The sequence below is a fragment of the Lissotriton helveticus genome, chromosome 12 (genome assembly GCF_964261635.1).
Source record: "Lissotriton helveticus chromosome 12, aLisHel1.1, whole genome shotgun sequence".
Taxonomy (NCBI): domain Eukaryota; kingdom Metazoa; phylum Chordata; class Amphibia; order Caudata; family Salamandridae; genus Lissotriton; species Lissotriton helveticus.
In genome coordinates, this window is record NC_136073.1 from 845,278,052 (window position 1) to 845,300,311 (window position 22,260).

Below are 22,260 nucleotides of genomic sequence, written 5' to 3' on the forward strand. Positions count from 1 at the left end.
AACCGTAATATGTGCATAAACGTTCATGTAAACCTCGGCTGTGCCGTGTGCCAGGCAATGCCATGGGAATACTGCTATTTATCTGAGCTGTGCCCTCCTTCTCCAGTAATTGTGTAATGCTGCTATAAGTATACTTGTGATTTGTCATACTATAGTGCATAATTATCCAAGAAATCCAGTGGATTTTATATAATGTGCATAATACCTCGAAATTACATGCTTGATTTGATATGCTGGGTTGTTTCGCTACATCAAACGGTTGTGCATTACAATTCATTTTTCTATGGTTTGTTATGAATTTAGTGGAAAGTGCATGTTAAGAGCAAGCAAAGCCTGTGGTGTACTGAAGTAACAAACATGGCATACTCTCTAGTGGTGATGTTAGGAGAATTATTGAAATATCAAAAACTATATTTGTAATAGTCCCATTTTGTACAGCCCAGATGTGGAAGTCTAATGTGGCTATTCGTTGGCTGTCACTAATTCAAGGGCTACCTTCCAATATCAGTGATCTAGTGGTTCATTAGCAGTGCTCTGGATGTGACACACTTGCAGTATGATACGCAGTGCTGGGGTTGTTATCTCGCGTAGCACACTTTAGTGCATTATATCCGCCATCTTGTAAAAATGAGGCGGACAACAGTGCACTGATCCAGAGTTTATATCTGTGGGGCAGTGGCCGCCCGGCATCGCAGGCAGGTGTCATCCTTATGGTACGGGTGCCAAATTAGAATGACAGGGAATTGGACTAATTTTGTCGATTTGTGGTCTTCCTTCAAACATGTTGTCAGCCTGTGGTACTTAACTTCACTATATTGACAGAATTACTATAGGAGCAAGAATTTATAGTGCACTGATTATTTTGTAAAGTTAGGAATTTATGGATGTTACATTTCTATTCTAACTTTCTGTATTCGTCTCACTAATTTGTTAGGTTTTTCTTGTGACGTTTATCTGAAACCGGAATAGTAGTCTTACGTTCTTGTCTGGACTCGGCATACCGTGGAAGAGGACTCCAGTCTTCACATTTTGGAATTAGAGCACCAAGGTGTAGTTTTCCCATGGTAGTGTTCTCATTTTGGCGTACTTTAACATAATGTGTGTTGAAAATCTTATACAGGTGGTAAACGAGGGTGTCATTTTTAGAAATATCATGATTTTGACATACTAGGCTGCAGTACTAGTACTCCCCGATACATAGTGCGACAGCAGTGTTCGTGATTTCGGGAAAAATAGCGGATTCTTCTGTTGTAAATTGTGTACACAATTTAACTCATTACTGTAGCACAAGGTTAGCATATTAACAGTAAAGCTTTTTTTACACTTTTCCTATCGTATTACACTTTATTTGGCCACCGCATATAGGGTTAGTTCTATGGTAATAATATGGATTCCCAGTTTTGGTGTGTGCATGCTTTAGAACAGTACCTTTTTTGAAAATCAGTGGATTTGACCTAACGGAGAGAAGTCTTTTATTCACTAATTGAAAGAGGTTTAGTACCTATAGAGCAGTATTCCTGTGTTAATGCTCTGAGTACTGTGCAGCAACGCTTTCAGCATGCTGTTGATTAACCCTGTATGCTCAATTTCCCATGAAATGTTAACAATTGAAACACTACACTGTTGGATTCCAACTGTAATTGCTGTTTATTAAGCACAGCATTGTCTTGTGTTTTTTTCCTATGAATTTCGCCCAAAGGTGCCTTTTGGAATTTTCCTGAGTTTAAGATATTAGACTGCTATTGGTGGGTAACGTCATGTTAATGCTAAGACGTGGAGATGCATAAGGTGCTTCCTAGCACTGCTAGTGTTAACAATAAATAATTCTGTAACTACTGACTTCTTATTCCGTTGTTCATAATTTGTACTTTGCAGCAAGAGACACATTGTAATAGCACAGTTCAGCAAAATGTTATGTTCTTGAGAGGTGCATGTTTGTAAAAACTGTTCTCTAATGTCTTAAAAATACCTAATTTAGGGTTTGGCGGAGCAAGAAGAATGCTGTAATCTGACAGTCATACCACCAAACTCAACCAAGAGTTCCCCAACTCTCTTTAGAGTCAGGGGAACCACTGGGGTATCAACGCTGAAGCCTTCACTGGCTCTGCCAACCGTAACCTCCGACCTAGTAATCCCCCCATTACTGGATCAGTGGGTCAGACTCGATGGCCACCGCGCCCTATTGAGGACAGGGTCTACTTCACTCGTTTTTCTTGCCCAAGTTTGCAGAGCTGTTGCTTTAAACATAGAACTTGCATAGCAGATTTCACTGCTCTGAAGGGAGCCGCAGCAGCTTCTCTCACCACAGAGAGATCCCGGCCAGGCAGGTAGGGATCTCTAACATAACATGTGTATTTGTTAAGCGCACATCTTTAGATACTGTGGACAGTCTTCTGCAAGGAGAGCAGATCATACCCCTTCTCTGAACGGGCGGGATGGCAGGAGGTCTGCCTATGCTTAAATAAGGCCCTTATTTACTCTTGTTTCAGAGGGTTTTCAAACATAGAATTCAAGACTAACCAATGGCATCATCTGGAACCTGCAGAGATAAGTAAGGTTAAGCGTGCTCATTTATAACCTGCATGGTCCCACTGCAGTTTAACCATTTGAATGTTGGTGGCTAGATTTATAGCATAAGAAATGGTTAACTGGAAAGACAGCTCATTAGAGTATGGGCTGCACTCCATAAGTATTCCATGTAATCATGTTCATCCTTCAGATTAAATAAGCGTGCTTATTGGTGTCGTGCCCAGCCCCCGTGGCACGTTTAAACAATAATTCGCAGCATGAGGGCACTCAATTGTGCCCTCAACCATAGCACAGTTGCAACTGCAAATGCGTCTTTTAAACCAATGTTCGTCATTTGAAACTTTTTTTTCTTCTTTTTAATCCATGTTTATCACTTGTTCCTTTCTTGTTGGTTCATAAACCGTTTGTACTCCACATGTAGAGCAATGCTAATTTTCTATGTTTCCAGTATTTCTGATGGGCCATCCGAACCTCTTCATTCAAAAATACGCGCTGAAGCTGATTTCATTAAAAAGCAGTTTATTTTTCAAACCCAATGCATTTCGGGCCTCCGAGGGCCCTTCGTCAGGGGTAACTAGAAAAACAATTAATTAACAAGTATTACTAAACATTCCGCCATTACATGTAAACATTTTCCATATTTAACAATAAGTGCCTGGTCTACTGGCATCTTAACTGAGTTCCCTATTATAAAACAAAAAAAATATTTTAAACTTTAACCTCAAATACTTCATCTCATGAAAGACTAGCATTAAACACTGGTTTCATGTTCACTCAATATCCATAGATAACAACGTGCACCTAATCACCGTTCTTCCTCAATGATAAAACCATCATTCTTACCCCTCCCCACATGACTTCTACCCCATTGTTTATGGCGGTGCCCCGTTTGCTTATGCCCTATTTTCCATGGCTTGCTTAACTTTTCATTACTGCCAAACCAGATACCCGCCCCAGTCAGATGCTGTAAGTATCCTTACTGAACATTTTATATCGTACTGCGCTGTATTTTTATTCTCGCCTTAGCTTCCTAGGACAAGTTTCCTCAAAAGAAGAATGGATCACCAAGAATGAAAAACAAAGAAATAATGCAAAGGAAGCCACGTACCACATGTTAGGCGGAATATCAGATTTCATGGAGAGAGGTTTATTCATTTATTTTTTCACCAAGTTTTAGAAGTAACTGGAATTCGACAATTATACACGGATTAGGTTTAAAGAGCATATTACTGGGACACTGAGACTGAAGTAATGTATAACGAATGTGCAGTAACAAAACGATTTTGCCAAATACAATGACATGTAACGATGTTTTTTACGGTGTACCCTGGGCAATGTAGTGTGTGAGACCAAACAGAAGTATCAGCACGCTACAGGTGGTGTACTAATCACTTGAGTGGGAGGGTTAGAGTGAGAGGTGTGGCAGGAGTTGGCTTTAAAAGACCCGGTGTGGGGCGAGAACTTGGGAGTCCTGTTTTGTTGTTTGAAAGAAACGCTCGACAATGAGCCAGCAGGTACGTGTAGCAGCTGCCGGTTGATAAGTGGGAAGAGAGGAGTCAATTATGCAGTTCAGATGTGTGAGACTACATTGCGGGGAGAATGTGTTATTTTTTGAGGAAACTTGTCCTAGGAAGCTAAGGCGAGAATAAAAATACAGCGCAGTACGATATAAAATGTTCAGTAAGGATACTTACAGCATCTGACTGGGGCGGGTATCTGGTTTGGCAGTAATGAAAAGTTAAGCAAGCCATGGAAAATAGGGCATAAGCAAACGGGGCACCGCCATAAACAATGGGGTAGAAGTCCTGTGGGGAGGGGTAAGAATGATGGTTTTATCATTGAGGAAGAACGGTGATTAGGTGCACGTTGTTATCTATGGATATTGAGTGAACATGAAACCAGTGTTTAATGCTAGTCTTTCATGAGATGAAGTATTTGAGGTTAAAGTTTAAAATATTTTTTTTGTTTTATAATAGGGAACTCAGTTAAGATGCCAGTAGACCAGGCACTTATTGTTAAATATGGAAAATGTTTACATGTAATGGCGGAATGTTTAGTAATACTTGTTAATTAATTGTTTTTCTAGTTACCCCTGACGAAGGGCCCTCGGAGGCCCGAAATGCATTGGGTTTGAAAAATAAACTGCTTTTGAATGAAATCAGCTTCAGCGCGTATTTTTGAATGAAGAGGTTCGGATGGCCCATCAGAAATACTGGAAACATAGAAAATTAGCATTGCTCTACATGTGGAGTACAAACGGTTTATGAACCAACAAGAAAGGAACAAGTGATAAACATGGATTAAAAAGAAGAAAAAAAAGTTTCAAATGACGAACATTGGTTTAAAAGACGCATTTGCAGTTGCAACTGTGCTATGGTTGAGGGCACAATTGAGTGCCCTCATGCTGCGAATAACTGGAAAGACAGGCACGAGGATCAAAGATAGCATCTTAGAACTTCACTTCTAGTATTCCTCCATGAATGTATTAATTGGGTTAAAAATGAAGGATAGGCGTGTTCCTAGAAGGCTCAATTCTGATATCTCATTCACATAACCTGATCTCATAATTGTTCATTATCCTGCAGTTGAAGCAATCCCTTAGCCCCATGAGGTTAGGTATTACATAAGTCATGCACTAGAATGAATGGGATGATGTACCCGGGCACATCCTTCATCCGCTGCTGTTTGTTGCCTACTACAGAGGGTTCATGACATCAGAATTCACCTTTCATTTTATTAGATATACTTACCACTGCTAGTTAAATCCTTGTCTGATTATATTTTTCTTAAAACATAAAATACGTAGTTGACTACTGTAGAATTACAGTTCACGTTTCGATTGTGACTCGAGCGCAAGGTTCGCCCTTTTAACCCGCACACTTTATTTGTATTGCTCTGGGTAGCTGTTGTGTTGACTTGTGTAAAAAGATAGGTGCCTTTCTTTATTTTCAAATTGCCATAACTGACACTCTGGTAAAGCAATTGCTTTTGTTCAGACCCAGTACACTTGTGCATAGTATCTGTATGGGAAGTGGCAGTATACCTGTCCAACCTACTTCTAAAATGTAGTATGTGGTTATGTATTCCGTATGTTTACTTGCATCCACTGCTGCTGGACACATGTGCCAGCAGTTTAAAATGCATTGGAACAAGGCCACTGGAATTGTGTGGCAGTTGAGAGCCAAATTATGTGGCACATTTTCTACTAAAAACACAATTCAGCAGAATAGTGCTGTGCATTTTTATAGTTATTATGTACGTGTCTCCTTAGGAGGTACTTTCGGATTCAAGCCGTGGGACCGTAAAAGAAAGGCAACATCTGTATGATGTGCCTAATGTCTGTGTGCCCTGTTGAAATAACTTCAGCTTTGAGGACAATGTCTTTGAAGTGAACATAAAGTTGAGTTAATGGGGGGAAAAGCATGACAATGAAATAATTATTCTTCCCATATTTTTTAACCTACAATTAAATGTTTAGGGATTCTGTTTCCTGCTGCGAAGGTAAGCCCAGTTCTGCCAGTAGGATGTTTACGCTTTCTGGGAACCATTGTAACCTCTTTAAATGGCCACACACAGCCATAAAGGACAGAAGGTAGCCATTTTACTCTCTGATAGTGTCTGTAATGGCTTTGCCCCCATGGGCAGCAAATTTAAAAATGATCCTTTGACATGCATGGCATAATTGGCGACTACTCTGTACCCCGAAAAGTGCTTGTTCATCAGAATTGTGTAGGCATGCCATTGTTTTTGCTCTGAAAATTAGCATGATTTATATTATTCTCGTTCAGTGCTTTGAATGGGACTATAGAAGTGCAGGTACTCACTGTTTAGAGTACCTACTTGCTCTTGACATGTGCCGGTACTCCACCATTAAATGTATTGCAGCACCGCTGAGAAGTACCGGTAATCTCCCTTTCAAATTAAAGAAGTGCAGGTACTCAGTGTGACAGTACCTGCCCATTTAAAACACTGCTCTTGTTAAGTTGAACATTATTTTCCGTAATGTAATGTGGAATATTGGTAAATTATCAAATACCCTGAGTGAAAACAAGCTTCAAACTCTGCAATCATTTATTTGCATTGGACCAATTTTATTTGGACTGACTGACTGAAAAGTCCATTTGGGATACAATATTCTAGATACATCTAAATGGAACAAAGGCCTGTAGCCTTGTGGATGCATGGATCACTCAATCACCTCTTTAAGTGTCCTTTCACCGTAGCTGAAATTGAATGGCATATTCTTTTGGACACACTAAAAACTAGGAAGGACTACTTCGAGGGAATTATTCTGGCCTTCTAAAGTATTTATGGATCAGTAAACCAACAGTGATTTTAGTTTGGTTCCAGTTGTGAACTTCAGTTCATTATTTGAAGGCTTGTAATATTACAGACCAGCTACATAAACACTCGGGCATTTTTTCTTCCTAACAAATCATAGCGAGATTCGCTTGAGTCATTACAACTAACTTGTCCTAGGCGTCATACGATAGGTGATTGCTTGCCTCCAGAATGGGTTAAATATAAGACCAAGTGAGCTGTTTTAAAATAAACTATATTGTAGTTTACGAATAGTATTTTGAAAGAGTGGCATTAAACATCTCAAAGCATTTCAGAACCTTGCGAGGTTAGATTTATCATGGTTAACTTGGTTTCTTTCAAATCCTAAAGAGTTGTGTAATTCAGGGATCACTAATGGCAGCAGTCACAGCCATTCTGCCCTCCCTAGTGACTCATAGGCCAGCCTACGTGAACTTTGAGAATAGACCTATTCTTAAACACGTCATCCCCTGGGTAAATTCTTTGCATTTCTGTAGCAGATGATGACTGCCCCTTGAAAGTGATAGCAGCATTTCTGGTGAGGTTTTATTTTGTAGCACAGAAAGTCTTGCCGGGTGTTCTCTGACATATAACTGTGATGGGCGTTGTAGTACCTATTAAATTACTTTGTTAATTTATGATCATTTTGGTATTTAGAAATAGTTGTCTGTGTTCAGAAAGCATGCAGGAATATTTAATTTCAATTTGGTATAAAGCTTTAGACAGACCCCATTACTCCTGTAGCACAAACATCTCACGGATCCAGAAGTTTTAATTTGGAGTTGTAGTCAAGCTCTGAGTTGAAGGTTAAAAGATGTCCGAGCCATAGTGGGATCTGTGAATGAGGTTATGGGTGTAGACGGATTGGTCAGAGAAGAAATGTCAAATTAAGGACCTAATCTAGACACAGGTAGATTTGGGACATTTGCTGTATGGTGGACATCCCTCTCTGTCCACCTCGTGGTCCCCCTATAGAGGTAGGGAAACCACTGAGCTCCTTACAGTGGAGCCTCGTTCTGCTTCATTATTGGAAACTTCACAGTGTAGGAATGGCTGGCCTTTCGGCGGGTCTTCTTTCTGGTCACGGCTGCCGAAAAAGACATGGTATTTGAAGCATGCAAAATGGAGATTTGACCCCCAATTGGTGGAAAAAATATTGCCAGCAAATTCAGGAGATTTCTTTGATTTTCTGAAACAAACTCCCTATTTCAGGGGTTGTTTTTGAAAAACAAATAGAATACCAAGTGGTCTGCTATGACATGACCCAACATTTCATTTGTGCCGAAAAGCTCTTTTGGTGTCAGAGGAAGCACTACTGGTGAAGAGTTTGTGCTGCACCAGTACTGAACTTTAAATATGGCAGACAGCCTCACAGGCCAGTACTGGCCAAAGGAGCCTGGGAGGCAGGCACCGCAGGGTAGGCGGAGCCCAGGCTCAAGTGGCTTGGCGGCCAGCCTACCATGTTACAAATGACCCCCTAGGTAACTAAACTCACATAGGTCTTGGGCTGTCCAATGTACGTCAGATGTGGATTGGTGCATCTAGGAGCTTTCCGTCATGCACAAAGACAATGAAGGAATATGGCTGTCTGACCTTGCAACTACAGGTCAGTTTTCTCACACCCATGAGCTATCTGTAAAATCGTTACGAATCTTAAATAATCTGTCAAACTGGAAAAGGGCGTATCATTAGATACAATTATTACGCCGCATTCATGGAGATATATCCCTTTTGGTATACGGTTGATATGTGCAAGTAGCCAATTTGATAAGGTTTCTTAGAAGAAGCCTTACCTGCATAGTTCCTGTTTTTTTTTTTTAAATCACATATATTTGCAATAAATGAGCTTGAAGCAGATTTTTTTCAAAATCAGATACTTTGCTCACATTGTGAGTGTCTCTGAGCATTCTAATCATCATTGTACCTATTAAAATCAGATACCCGGGGGATCAGAACTGAATATTTGAAATAATGGTCGCCTCTTCTAAGTTCAGCCCAGCATGATGGGCATAGCATGCACCAGTTGGGCCTTTCCTCACCAAATCTACATGTACCAGCACTTTCCAGACATTTTTCCCATGTTAAATTGCGTAAGGTGTGAACTGCCAAAATGTTACTCTAGGGGTTAGCAAACTTATACTCGGAACAGTTGTACAAAAAGATGTATGTGCCGTTTGCTGGACCACTCGTAATGAAGAGCTATGGTACAACTGAAGTGCCTCCTGATAGTAAATAGAATTCGGATCATATTTTAAATTGTTGTCCGGATCCATTCCACATATGCACTTCCACATATTGGGCCAACAACAGCAAGTTACCAGCATTTTGAGGTAAGAATAGAAACCCATCATGAAACAGCATTAACAAACAGCTGCATTAGAAAGTGATTTATGCCACATCCAAGAGCATGTTGTTTCCATAGTGCCTTGCCGTACTGATAAGCAAACCTGAGTTCAACATTTAACCACCATCAAGTCAACAAAAAGTCCTAACTACTTCAGCAGGGTCGACAACCAGTCGTGTACAAAGACTCTGATAATGATATTTAAGATGGATAAGGCAGTCGGGTTTGACTGTGTGGCAGACAAAGGATTGGACTATCCATCTGCTCCCTCAGAGGGGATTCTAAAAAATGAGCAAGCCCTCAAATACTTTGGTGGGTACCTACAATTTCCATTGTTTATCTCATGTTTCACCATTCACAAAAATGATTGATATACTGCAGCGGAAAGTACAGCTTTCCCAGATCGACTTCTGTAAGACCTAACCCTATGACTGTGGATTATATGCTGGTCCAAAATTCTACATTTGTTAGTGTAAATGTGCAATAACATTCATTTTCTTTTTTCTTGGTATGTGGAGAAATACTCTTCTATTCAGCCATTAAAAATGTGGACATGTGTAGCAATTCTCCCCACGCTTATTGCCCCACTTACACATACTTGAAGCAGACATAAATCTAAAAAGTAACCCGAGTGTGGGGCTAATATATTGGTGCGAGATGTAAAAAATCATGAAGGTATGACTTTGTGGGTGTTCCCTGCAGTGGAATTGACAGCCAGCCACCTTAGCACTCTGTACCTCTGTGACACTCCTGTAGGAACACACATGGCTTTCTTTCTGCACTCAGAAAAGGCCAGCTCTGAGTGACAAATTGAAAGGTCGTGATTCTGTGACTCGGGATCTGCGGTTACAGGTAAACTTTTTTTGCACACGTAAGTGCTATGGGTTTGAGATTGTGCCCTTTAAAGTACAGTCCTTTTACAATCCGAGTCCAGCAATGGAACAATGCTAGTATGTGGCGGAAACCAAGCAGAGTCTTATTTTAAGAGGTCCTCAATTTTTCAACATCTCAAACGTCCCTGTCCTTCCTCCCTTACTGACGCACAATAATCCATCTGAAAATTGAAAATACTGATATACCTTAAACACTTTTTTACATTCTGCTTAAACCACACTCTCTAAGCCAGGCTCGTAGACTTTACTACCACTCCTCTTAATGGAACTCTTGTCATGGGCCTCGAAAGAATGAAAAACGGAGTCGACCAAGCAGAATTCAAACCTGTGTCATTATTATATATATGTCAGTGGAAAGCAATTTAAGCCATTTTAATACCTAATAAACTCTAGCAGCACTTGAAAAGCTCCCAGGGGCAAACATTTGGAAATAACTTTGAATTTGTCCTCAGATTAGATTGAAATGAATCTCTGATTGGAATCCTATGAGATTTAAAGACCCACTGAATATATGCTTGTATGTCTCAGCCGGTGCTTCGGCTTGAAAGGTTCCAAGAAGTTACCCTCCAGCCCCCGTTCTCTGCATCCCTGGCCCCTTCTGCAGCTGGGTGGCTCCAAATTAAAACCAAAGCCTGGGCCTGGCAGGCAGGGCATCAAATATTCATGGGCGGCATGCTGCTTTCACGCTAAATTATGTCTCGGTTTTCCCTGGCGCTGGTTTGTGCGTATCTTTCCTTTAAAGCGTCGAGACGCGAAGTCTGCACTTGCAGCCGGGAAGCAAAGGTGAGGAGGAATCCGAAAGGGGGCCACACCGAGCCGGGCTGGGGAAATCTATCTTCCCGCGCTCCGGCGGCCGAGGGGGAGCCTGCGAGGCTGTCGATAGAAGCAATCTTTGAGGAGCCGACACCTCTGCAGGCCTCTCTGCCCTGCCTGCACATCGATCGGGCAGTAAACTCCAGGGAGCTGGCTGGCGCTGGGCGGGAGGACAGGCCGCAGAACCCGGAAGAGGCCCGCCTGGCGCGAGCGTCCCCTGCTCACTGCGTGCAAATGTGGGGTCCTTTCACTATCTTGTGCAGAACGAGGGGAGCAATGTCTGTGGAAGGGGGGTGTGGGATCCAGGCAGACGGAACCCCCAGTAATGAGCATGTATTCATTTCTTTGGGGAGAAATGACTGGCACTGAGTAACCGCAGTACCATGTTGACCACCCATGAAGAATCCCCCCTTCCACCTCTTTCCATCTCCAGCAGCTTAGTCGGAGCCCTCTCTGCAATTCTCACCCGAGCACCCTTCCCTCTGCACACCCACTCTTGGTACTTTCTCCAGGTTCTCCTCTTACCACCATTTCTTCTTCACTCCTACTCCCCTCACAGCAAGGGCCAGGAATGCTATTCCCCCCTACCCTCAGATCCACTCAAAACTACCTTGTCCTCCACAAGAACCTCAATATCTGGCTCTTCGCCAATTCTTCTCTCCAAGACTAACCAAGCAACCTCCTCGGGGCTGGATATCATCACCAAGACACCGGCTAACCAAGCAACCTCCTTGGGGCTGGTTATCAGTGTCAAGACACCGGAGGCTGACCAAGCAACCTCCTCGGAGCTGAATATCAGCGCCAAGAAACCGGAGGCTGACCAAGCAACCTCCCCGGGGCTGGATATCAGCACAAAGACACTGGAGACTGACCAAGCAACCTCCTTGGGGCTGGTTATCAGCGTCAAGACACCGGAGGCTGACCAAGCAACCTCCTCGGAGCTGAATATCAGCGCCAAGAAACCGGAGGCTGACCAAGCAATCTCCTCGGGGCTGGATATCAGCGTCAAGACACCGGAGGCTGACCAAGCAACCTCCTCGGAGCTGGATATCAGCACCAAGAAACCGAAGGCTGATCAAGCAACCTCCCCGGGGCTGGATATCAGCACAAAGACACTGGAGACTGACCAAGCAACCTCCTTGGGGCTGGTTATCAGCGTCAAGACACCGGAGGCTGACCAAGCAACCTCCTCGGAGCTGAATATCAGCGCCAAGAAACCGGAGGCTGACCAAGCAATCTCCACGGGGCTGGAGTCAGTGTCAAGACACCGGAGGCTGACCAAGCAACCTCCTCGGAGCTGGATATCAGCACCAAGAAACCGGAGGCTGGTCAAGCAACCTCCCCGGGGCTGGATATCAGCACAAAGACACTGGAGACTGACCAAGCAACCTCCTTGGGGCTGGTTATCAGCGCCGAGGCACCGGAGGCTGGCCAAGCAACCTCCTCGGAGCTGAATATCAGCGCCAAGAAACCGGAGGCTGACCAAGCAATCTCCTCGGGGCTGGATATCAGCGTCAAGACACCGGAGGCTGACCAAGCAACCTCCTCGGAGCTGAATATCAGCGCCAAGAAACCGGAGGCTGACCAAGCAATCTCCTCGGGGCTGGATATCAGCGTCAAGACACCGGAGGCTGACCAAGCAACCTCCTCGGAACTGGATATCGGCACCAAGAAACCGGAGGCTGACCAAGCAACCTCCCCGGGGCTGGATATCAGCACAAAAACACTGGAGACTGACCAAGCCACCTCCTTGGGGCTGGTTATCAGCGTCAAGACACCGGAGGCTGACCAAGCAACCTCCTCGGAGCTGAATATCAGCGCCAAGAAACCGGAGGCTGACCAAGCAATCTCCTCGGGGCTGGATATCAGTGTCAAGACACCGGAGGCTGACCAAGCAACCTCCTCGGAGCTGGATATCAGCACCAAGAAACCGGAGGCTGATCAAGCAACCTCCCTGGGGCTGGATATCAGCACAAAGACACTGGAGGCTGACCAAGCAACCTCCTTGGGGCTAGATATCAGCGCCGAGGCACCGGAGGCTGGCCAAGCAACCTCCCCGGGGCTGGATATCAGTGTAGAGGCACCGGAGCCTGGCCAAGCAACCTCCCCGGGGCTGGATATCAGCATCGAGGAACCGTAGGCTGGCCAAGCAACCTCCCCGGGGCTGGATATCAGCGCAGAGACACCGGAGGCTGACCAAGCAACCTCCTCGGGGCTGGATATCAGCGTCAAGACACCGGAGGCTGACCAAGCAACCTCATCGGGGCTGGATATCAGCGTCAAGACACCGGTGGCCAGAATAATCTCTGCTCTTTAAAACTATCTTCATCACCATAGCATTACAAGCCAGGGAGAGCCAGTGCCACCAATCCCTGTCCTAAAGTACAACCCACGCAATTTTTCTCAAAATTCAACCTGACCTATGAGTTTCACCCTGCAGGCCTCCATTTCCCCTTTTCATTGGAAGTGAAGGCAATTGCTGCAAGGCTGCTTTTAAGGAGCGTCTTCTGTTTCGTGCTATGCAGCATGACTTTTCCATTGCAGCTGCTCCAGACTTTGTTAGATTGTTCTGCTACTGTGAACTCATCCTCTGTGTTAAGTATGCCCCCACTGTCTGCTGGCCTTACCGGCTTTGTCTCCCAACTTTTCTGGGACATTAATGCAATATTCTGTGTCTAGCAACATGAAAGCTATGTTGTTGCATTTTCTATATCACCTATTTTGTAGTAGTCAAAATAAATGATAAACATTTCTGCCCCAAACGTATAATATATCAGAGCTGACACTCTCCCTAGAGAGAGAAGGGGTGACTGGCTCTAAAGTGAGAGCTACAGTGATGTCCTTTGACCCTTCTGAAACTCCCATCAGTGGTGTCAGTTTGATTTTGGATGGTGTGGGCGATGCCAGTTTCGTAAAGCAAGCAAACAGCAATGCAACTTGTTGTCTCTGTATTTGCTGCACTACCTCTGTGCACCACACACCGGATTAGTTTTGGCAACTGTCTGCTGTCTTGATCTCAGATCTCGGTGGTTCATCCAGAACCCTGGTCTAGATTGAGAAGAACAGGCGGAACTTAACAGTTCTCCTTTAAGACAATGCAGGTGGCAGTGCAAGATTGAGTGAGGTGGATTCACTGCAACACGGCTCTGGTCATTTCCTTGTGAGCGGAGATTAAAGTACCCAGACTCCACTCTGATTCAGCGCTTTCGCGCCGAGTGATGTTGGCAAGCGATTGAAACCTCAGCAAATCACCAGCTCTTAAGCAAAACGTGTTGAAAATTGCAGGTTGTATTGCAGACAAATTGGAGACAGGAAGAGTGCCAAGGCTTGGAAACAAAGGAGGGCGGTGAGGCAAAGAGCAAGAGAGCGGGAGCCTGATGCTGGCATAAATAAGGCTGAGGCTGTTAGCTGAGCTACAGGAGCCAGAAGATGGAAGGAGGTGGACTCGTTTAGTCTTAAAGATATCTTGAAGGGTATTTTTATGGCTACTGACTCCTTTCAGGCTGCCTTCTAGAAATTAATCGCCAAACGATTTAAATTGGTGTGGGCCGACTGCCAGCAACTATTTCACCTCAATAAGTAATCTTGGAAGGAGATGTTAAAGTGTGCTGACTCTACATATAGTGTCGGGTCTCGCCAGGGCCTTCATTACGAGTGGGCAGATAAATGGACAGTTGTTTACCCAGATCTAGAGTTATGGATAACAAGGGGACAGGAAATTCAAAGGGTTGGGCAAAAACAGCCCAAAAAAAGTTGGACTCTAATGATCCACTAAGAAATGAACAATTATTAGGAGAATTGGTAAATATGTTACATTTTCCTGATAGTGCCTCATTTTATTGTGGACTTTCATCCAAATATTTTGGCTGCTTTTAGGCACTGAATTCTCCAGGTGAAAGTATACACATCTTTGGTTTCCCCATGAATCTAATAAAATAATGTGGTCACTCGTCATAAGGACCTAAGGATCCAGTTCTTGTGGCCATATATTTTTATTAGGGTGCAAAATAGCCCTCACAATTGTGAAGTCACAGTTTTCGTACCTTGAGGTCTTTCTTCATAAATGAGTACAGCGGCAGACGGAGGGCCTGGCAACAAACATTCCACGCAGGACAAAACACATCCTATGAACCAGGATGTTGTAGTGGCGGAATCGTGCTGGTTTCAGCACACTCGCGCACCAGCACCCAGGTCACCCACTGCAGCAGATTGAATGAATGAATGAATGGGTATTTATAAAGTGCACTGTCACTCAAACAAATGAGCATCCTGGCGCTGATACTGAACAGCAGTGTAAGCCTTTACCCTACCCTAAAAGGTGTGGTTTAAATGAGGGAGTGACAGAGCGCGCCAGAGGCTGGAGACAGCCACGTCTTCGGGGTCTTTTTAAAAGCGTTTCCCGTTTTTATAAATCGGAGATGCATTGGCAATTGATACCATGCCCTGGTGCCTTTTACAGTGAGGGACTTTCCACCTCAAGTTTTTAATCTATAAGAGGAGGGCTCCAGCAGATTTGAATTTGACAATCTCAGTGTTTTCAGGGTCTGATAATGTATGATTCTGGAGGTGAGATATTTCAATCCTTTGGCCGTAAAAGCCCTAAAGACGAGCAGCAGTGTCTTAAACAAGATTATTTTTTGTATGCGTAGCCAGTGAAGGTTTTTTTTTGGTTTTTTTAGAGTTTTATATAGCGCGAACTATACCCGAACTGAATCAGGTATCAGAGCGCTTTACATAGCAGCAGTTACGTTACATGAGGACACACTTTCATTTTTGTTAGGCACGGGGAGATTAAGTGATTTGCCCAGAATCACAGGATGTTTTGTTTAGCGTCGTTACCGAGACTAGAACCCAGGTCCCCAGGTCCGAGGTCGAGCGCCCTAGCCGTTAGGCCAACTCCTCTCCCCTTTCTAATGCCGCTGATGTCAAACTCCATTGAGGGAGCTGTAGCCCCATTCTGGCTGCTATATGTTGGGCCACCTGAAATTTATGTTTTAGCTGTTTTGCACATCCCACATACAAGCTGTTACAATAATCCAATCTTGAAGTGATAAGCGCAAATGATACAGTCTTCCTGGCATTCAGGGGAAGAAAATTAAGACATTTCTTAAGGGATTTGGTTAGGTTGAAACACATCCCGGCTACTGCCGCTGCTTGGGGTTGAAAGGATAGTTATGTGTCAATTTAACTCCCAAATTCTTGGCAACTTTAACCATTTCTGGTGGAGGGGGGACTGAGTTTGGCCACGAGCGTGTAGTAGAAAAACGATTCGATTTTTCAAAGAGGAGAATTTCCGTTTTCTCAGAGTTGCATTTCAAGTGATTGTTTTGTATCCATAAAATCACGTTTGAGAGACCTTTTTGGAAGTTCAATTGTGGACCAATTGACCCCTTATCTAGAGAAAGGATCAACTGGGGTGTCACCCGCGTATGATGATGTTGCAATTCCATAGGAGTCAATTAGCGAGATAAGAAGAGCAATGTAGATATTAAAAAGGGCAGGGCTGAGGGAAGATCCCTGTGGTACGCCCCTGATAATCCGTTTTTCTTTGTAGGGAAATTCCCCTAGGGCCTCCATTTGTCTCCTATTGGTTGAAAATTATCTGAGCCAAAATAAGGCTTTGTGGGAGTTCCCTACATGTATGGGCCATAAAGACCCTTTGCATGTCAATGCAAAAAATTAAATTCCCACCCGTAGGTTAGGAGTGGAAATATAATTATGTATGTACTCCACCTTTTATGGATTTCATGAGCAGTCGGGTATGGATTCCACAGAGTAGGCAGAGAAAACTGTCTTTCTCTGTGCAGCCTTGTTAACAAGTAGTGCAGCAGCAGCTGGTTTCAGTGGATTACTCTGTGAAATAAGTTTGTGTTGGAATCTGTGCTTGCATTACCTTCTGGCACAACCCTTAGCACTAATTGTGTACCAAGGGGCAAATGCATGTCTAAAGGTCAGTAAACACATTCAGCCTATTTTGTGTGCACATGCATTCTCCTTGAGAGTTAGTGCATGAACTAATTCTGCTTTTGTCCTGATGCGTGTGCATGTGCAGATGAGGCTCAGCCCATTCTTAATTGCGGGAGGGGTCACCCCCCATCTTTTTTGCAGACATGAAGAGTATCTACCAGGATGAGCAAAGATCAGCCTTACAGACACTCTTTATGTTCAAGTCAAGCAGCCAGGTGCTGTACATGCACTAAATTGGAAACATTGTTTACAACGCACATGTTACAATGCGTGTCATTACAACAAATGTTTTACAACGCGAAATCCATTACAACGCATGTCATTACATCGCATAATCCATTACAACGCATTCCCCAAAGTAACGCCCCAGCAGAGTTAGAATAGTAATTGCATTGTAATGGATTATGCATTGTAATGACATGTGTTGAAACGACATGCGTTGTAATGGATTTTGCAATGTAAAACATTTGTTGTAATGACACGCGTTGTAACGCGTGCGTTGTAAAGTTTCATATTTGCCTTCAATGGGCAGACACCCGGCTGTCTGAGCTAAACCTTGCCGGGCTGGTGAGTTCCCAGCACTGTGGATGTGACCGCCTCAGCCTGGCAAAGTGCCTCGAGGTCCTCCCTGTCAGTACAAGGGGGCATGTCCCAGATAAGACTCGATCCAGGGCACTTCAGTTTTAAGCCCTGAATCCTCCAGGGCAGAGTGTCAATCACAGACATCTTCTAACAGAGTGGAGTGGGATCAGCATCTCTCACTGACCTCATCCCACTCTGTGACGAATAAGGGGCGGCCGCCTCCTTTCATTGGCTGATCCACAGTCCCAAAATTAGAGGAGGCAGCAGTCCCAATCCTCTAGCAACAGCAGAGGTGTACCCCCTCATCTCCTGAGAAAACTGCTGCAGCCCAGTAAGTTTTTCTTTTTTTGTGTGTGTTTTGGGTGGGTGTGCTTGTCTTTGTGTGTGTGTATGTATAAATGTTGAATGGGAGTGTGTATTTGCTTGTGAATGGTATGGGTGTGAGTGAGCATGCATGTAGAATGGTGAGTGCATGTATGTGTGTGCATGTGTGGCTTGCCCGCACTCCACCTTCTCAAATTACCGGCCACCACTGGTGCAGATTAGGAAAAAGATTCGAAAAATTGGTTTCGCAACTAATAGGGCTTGCAGGCTTATCGTGAGTAATAGTGAATAATTTGATGACACAATTTCTGGGAATCTGTAGTTGGTCTTACCGTAAAGCCGTACACAAAATCAGTGCCTCCCAATCTGCATACTTTGAGGCATGGTGGTCACTAGACGTCTTTGGAGTGTGTTCTCTGCAAAGCTATATGTTCAGGTTTCTCCTGTATGGCCTAATTCTGTAAGTAGGAGTAGCAAATCATACATGGGGATAGAAGGCAAGACATCCTGTACGCAAACAAGAGCCAGCAAGTCCTAGTGCAAAGTGCACCAGAAAAGAGTAGTTAAAAGTGAAAATCTGTTCGTATGGACACAGTTTGTGATTCTGTTCTTGGCTCTGTCTTCTTAAAATGTATTTGCTTGCACACTGTAGTATTTTATTACTGGTGCATCAGACTTCTCGTTCAATACCAGCAAACGTCATTGGTAGCACATCATTCTACTGCTCTGTCGACAACATCTAAGATTTGATTAACACAGCCTAGGGGCCAATTCACAATTGCATTTATAGTACAGGAAGTCGTAGTACAGGAGGGCTCTGTTTCATGTTCTTGTTTCCTTTTATTTATTTATTTGTTTATACATGCCTTTGCGAGTCAGCCACAAAACATCCAACTCCCTATTAATAAAAGTGCAAAGAGTGCTCAATCCTTTTTATTTGTACTAATTGTATATGAATATTCCCTAAACGTTCCCATTCTACTCCCACTTTAATTGTGATGTGGCCGATTCACTAAGGCATATAAAATAGTACTGCAGGACTTCTACTTTACGTACCGCAAAATCCGTTGTGAATTGACACCATCGTCGCGACTTTCTGCTCTCGCCATATCTCGGTGCAGCGCATTCAGATAGCTCTGCTGGGGCTCCCTAATGCTGACCTCAGCAAACCGCTGCACTGGAAATGAACCAGCACACATCATCATCTGCGTGCTCACTTTAAGACTAGAGGATACCCCCTGCACCGTTTAATGTCACCGAACACGAATACGCCTCTTTCAGACCCACTCCGCCGAGCAATGGTTCCACCCACCCAGTTGTTAAACCAATCAAGAAACAATGGCATATGTAAGCCTGCCCCAGTTACAGCGACAGTCACAGCTGTAAATAGAGTGGCGTGTAGCGCCAATTGATTTTGTTTTCACGGTGCTGTAATTAGACGATGTGGGAAAGGAAGGTTGTGCTGCCTCAGCAAAAAAAAACCCTACTGTCTGATTTAAAAGACCATTTCACCCACCAGAAGGTCTTCCCGTATTTGTTTTCTCAGCAGGGAATTTTCCTGACATGGGGCCTACCTTTGCAGAGCAGAGTTCTCTTTATCAGGCTTAAGACGCCTCTTGTTATGTCTTATTTCTCTCAATATATTGTTGCGTCCTGTGCCACTCCTTTTCATCTTCCCCCTTCATCATCCCAATCTGAGTCTCCCATTGTGATCCACACACAACACAGCGTCTCTTCCCTGGCCTTCTCACAGGAGATCTCTGTCTTAGACTGTAGAGTTTCATCTTTCTATGATAGTGTCTTGCTTATCTCTAGATTTCCTGCTTTGCCCCCAAAAAGGCACGGTCTTCTCTCATAACCATTTCGTGTGGCTCCTGAGTTGTACGTTTAGAACACCCATATCCACAAAGTCACTCTTGTTCCAGATAGAGGGCAATTTCAAACCTTGTAGTGCTGCTTCATTCCAGTGTTTTTTAATGTGAGACCTCACCATCATGCTGTAATTCTTGATGTTTTCTAGAAAATTACTTGCAATCGTAATCTTGTTTCCTACAGTGAATTGAGCTGGCACAATATTGTGTTATGTTTCGGATGAGCCTTCAATATAAATATAGTAATTCCGCGTCCCCTCTTTCACTTAAGATAGCACACGGTTGCTGCACGTAAAAGATCGCTGCTCAATGGTGAACTTTGTGGATCCTCTGACAGGTGCATCTTAAAAATGTCAATTATATGCAAGTCTATGCACATTAGGATTTTTCACACTCTCGCTCGGGGCGCCAACATATATATCTTGTGCCCTATAATTCCAAGGAATACACCATCTAATGGCCAACCACAGTATTCCAAGCTCCCTGGATCATGTAAGAAGACTGATTATCAACTCAAGGCATCGTCTTTGTATGGTCTCCTCAACAATAAATTTACAGGAGTTGAGAGCATACCCAAACCTGTGTCCTGATTATTGTGGGTAGAGGTGCAGATACGCCCTGCCAGGCAAAACATCGAGCATGAAACCCTCTGCTCTGTCTCCACAATGCAAAAACCAACCCTGTTATAACTTGGGCACTTACACATTTTGTGCTGTGTAGTTCCATGTACACGGCCATAAACTGGTAGCTCATGTTCTTCGACATAAATAGTGATTTTTATCGCCCTGCTGCATCTGTCCTATTGAGGGCTGATGAGCTCAGGATTGCCAGCTAGCAAGAACAGCTTCACCAAGAAAGCAAAGTTTTATGTTCAAACAAATGTATGGGATCTGTGGCATTGAATTCAACCGCCTACAATAGTATTCCCCGATTTGGTAGAAATGGCGGACGGACACACAAAAATAATTATGAATTGTATTTAAAAGGAACGTCTTACCAGCAAAAAAGTCTGTCCATTTGTTTTATGGGTCAAATAAGTACTTGTATGATTTTACTCAACCACCCACACCCCTCCTTCGAATAAAGGAGATAACACTCAGGGACCATGTCGCCTTTCCTGAACATAAGAGTTTATTTCACCCCCAGAATTTCAGCATTTGCAGATTGTATCAAGCAGAAGACCTGCTGATGTGATACAGTTGCACGTCTAAACTTTAGGGTTGCCTCAGTCAACTTTCCAGCTGGGTATTATTGGCCAAGAGGGCAGCGATATTGGCATCAGAAGTGGCATTCAACATACCATTCGCACATGGATGTGTGACCTAATCACGCATGCTTTTGCAACACTTGCCTTACAACGCGGGCAATACAACAAACGCCTCCTTATCACGCGTTCTATTACAAATCAAGTTGTTACAACAAATGGCCTTAGGGAAGCGCATGGACTGTGTAATAGTATATTTTACTATTCCAACTCCAGTCTGTGCAACCGTAGTTTGCGTTCCCTAAAGCAAGGTGTTGTAACGACTTGCATGGTAATGGCATGCGCGGTAACAACACGTTTGTTGTAGTACCTGTGTGCATTGTAATGGCACTGTGTAGTTCTGTCTGCATTGTAAACGCTGTTTCCCTCCACACACCAATGCTTGAAAGATTGAGAACCGAAAGCACTTGCTAGGGTTTTATTAAGGTGGCAAACAGGGTGGCACATGAAAAATATGTATTAGATGGGACTTGTGTGACAAAAGTGGAGCACTTACAGCTAAGTGAATGTACACAGTTCTTACATTGAGTGCTTTTTCAAATGTCTAATCCGCCTATTGAATTCTCAGTATAGTGGTAAGAAAGTAGAATTGTATGTTTAAATTTAAGTTGAAAGGGAGTAAAGCATGAGTGTTCCTTAATGGGGGTTCTTGCAGGTAGATTGTTGCCTGCCAACTATGAACTGTAAGGAAGAGCCTTCTTCTGTCGGCGCTACTGCTTACTCAGTTGTCAATACTTAATAATCAGAAGCTGGCAGAAAGTGTTGATGTGTAAATTTGTGGTATTGGTTGCGTTAACAATGTCCTTTCTTTTTCTATGCGCAGCCTGCAAACGCAAAGAGCAAGAGCAGCAGAAGGATCGGAACATGCAGCCTAAGAAACAGCGCCTGGTCTTCACCGACCTACAGCGTCGCACCCTGATCGCCATATTCAAAGAGAACAAGCGCCCCTCCAAGGAAATGCAGATCACCATCTCACAGCAGCTAGGCTTGGAGCTCAACACTGTCAGCAACTTCTTCATGAACGCCCGCCGGCGGTGCATGAACCGGTGGCAGGAGGATCCCGGTGCCAACCCTGGCATGCCCTCATCATCTGGTGGCACCTTTTCCAAAGCATGAGGTTTTGTTCTCTCCTTTCTTTCATTTTTTCAACTCCAGCATTTTACAGTATGGACAACGACAACTAAATAATTAGACTCTAGATAATGCGGCAAACAAATAAGGGCAATCCAGTGGAGGTTTTGGAGACTATACCTAACTACATTCTAAAAAAAACAATCACAAGCATGTCAGCATATTCGCCTATCCTCCTGCAACATTAGTAATGCACTTCACTCATCGTGGCGACGGAATCAT

General features: G+C 43.8%; 1 protein-coding gene across 1 annotated transcript in view; it reads left to right on the top strand.

Moving 5' to 3' along the window:
- ONECUT3 (one cut homeobox 3) overlaps nt 1-22,023 on the top strand; it is a 224,928-nt gene extending 202,905 nt beyond the window's left edge. Inside the window, exon 2 of the mRNA XM_078669976.1 lies at nt 21,731-22,023. Coding sequence (XP_078526102.1) covers nt 21,731-22,023 — 293 coding nt within the window. The remainder of the gene's footprint in view (nt 1-21,730) is intronic.
- The last annotated feature ends 237 nt before the right edge of the window (nt 22,024-22,260 follow it).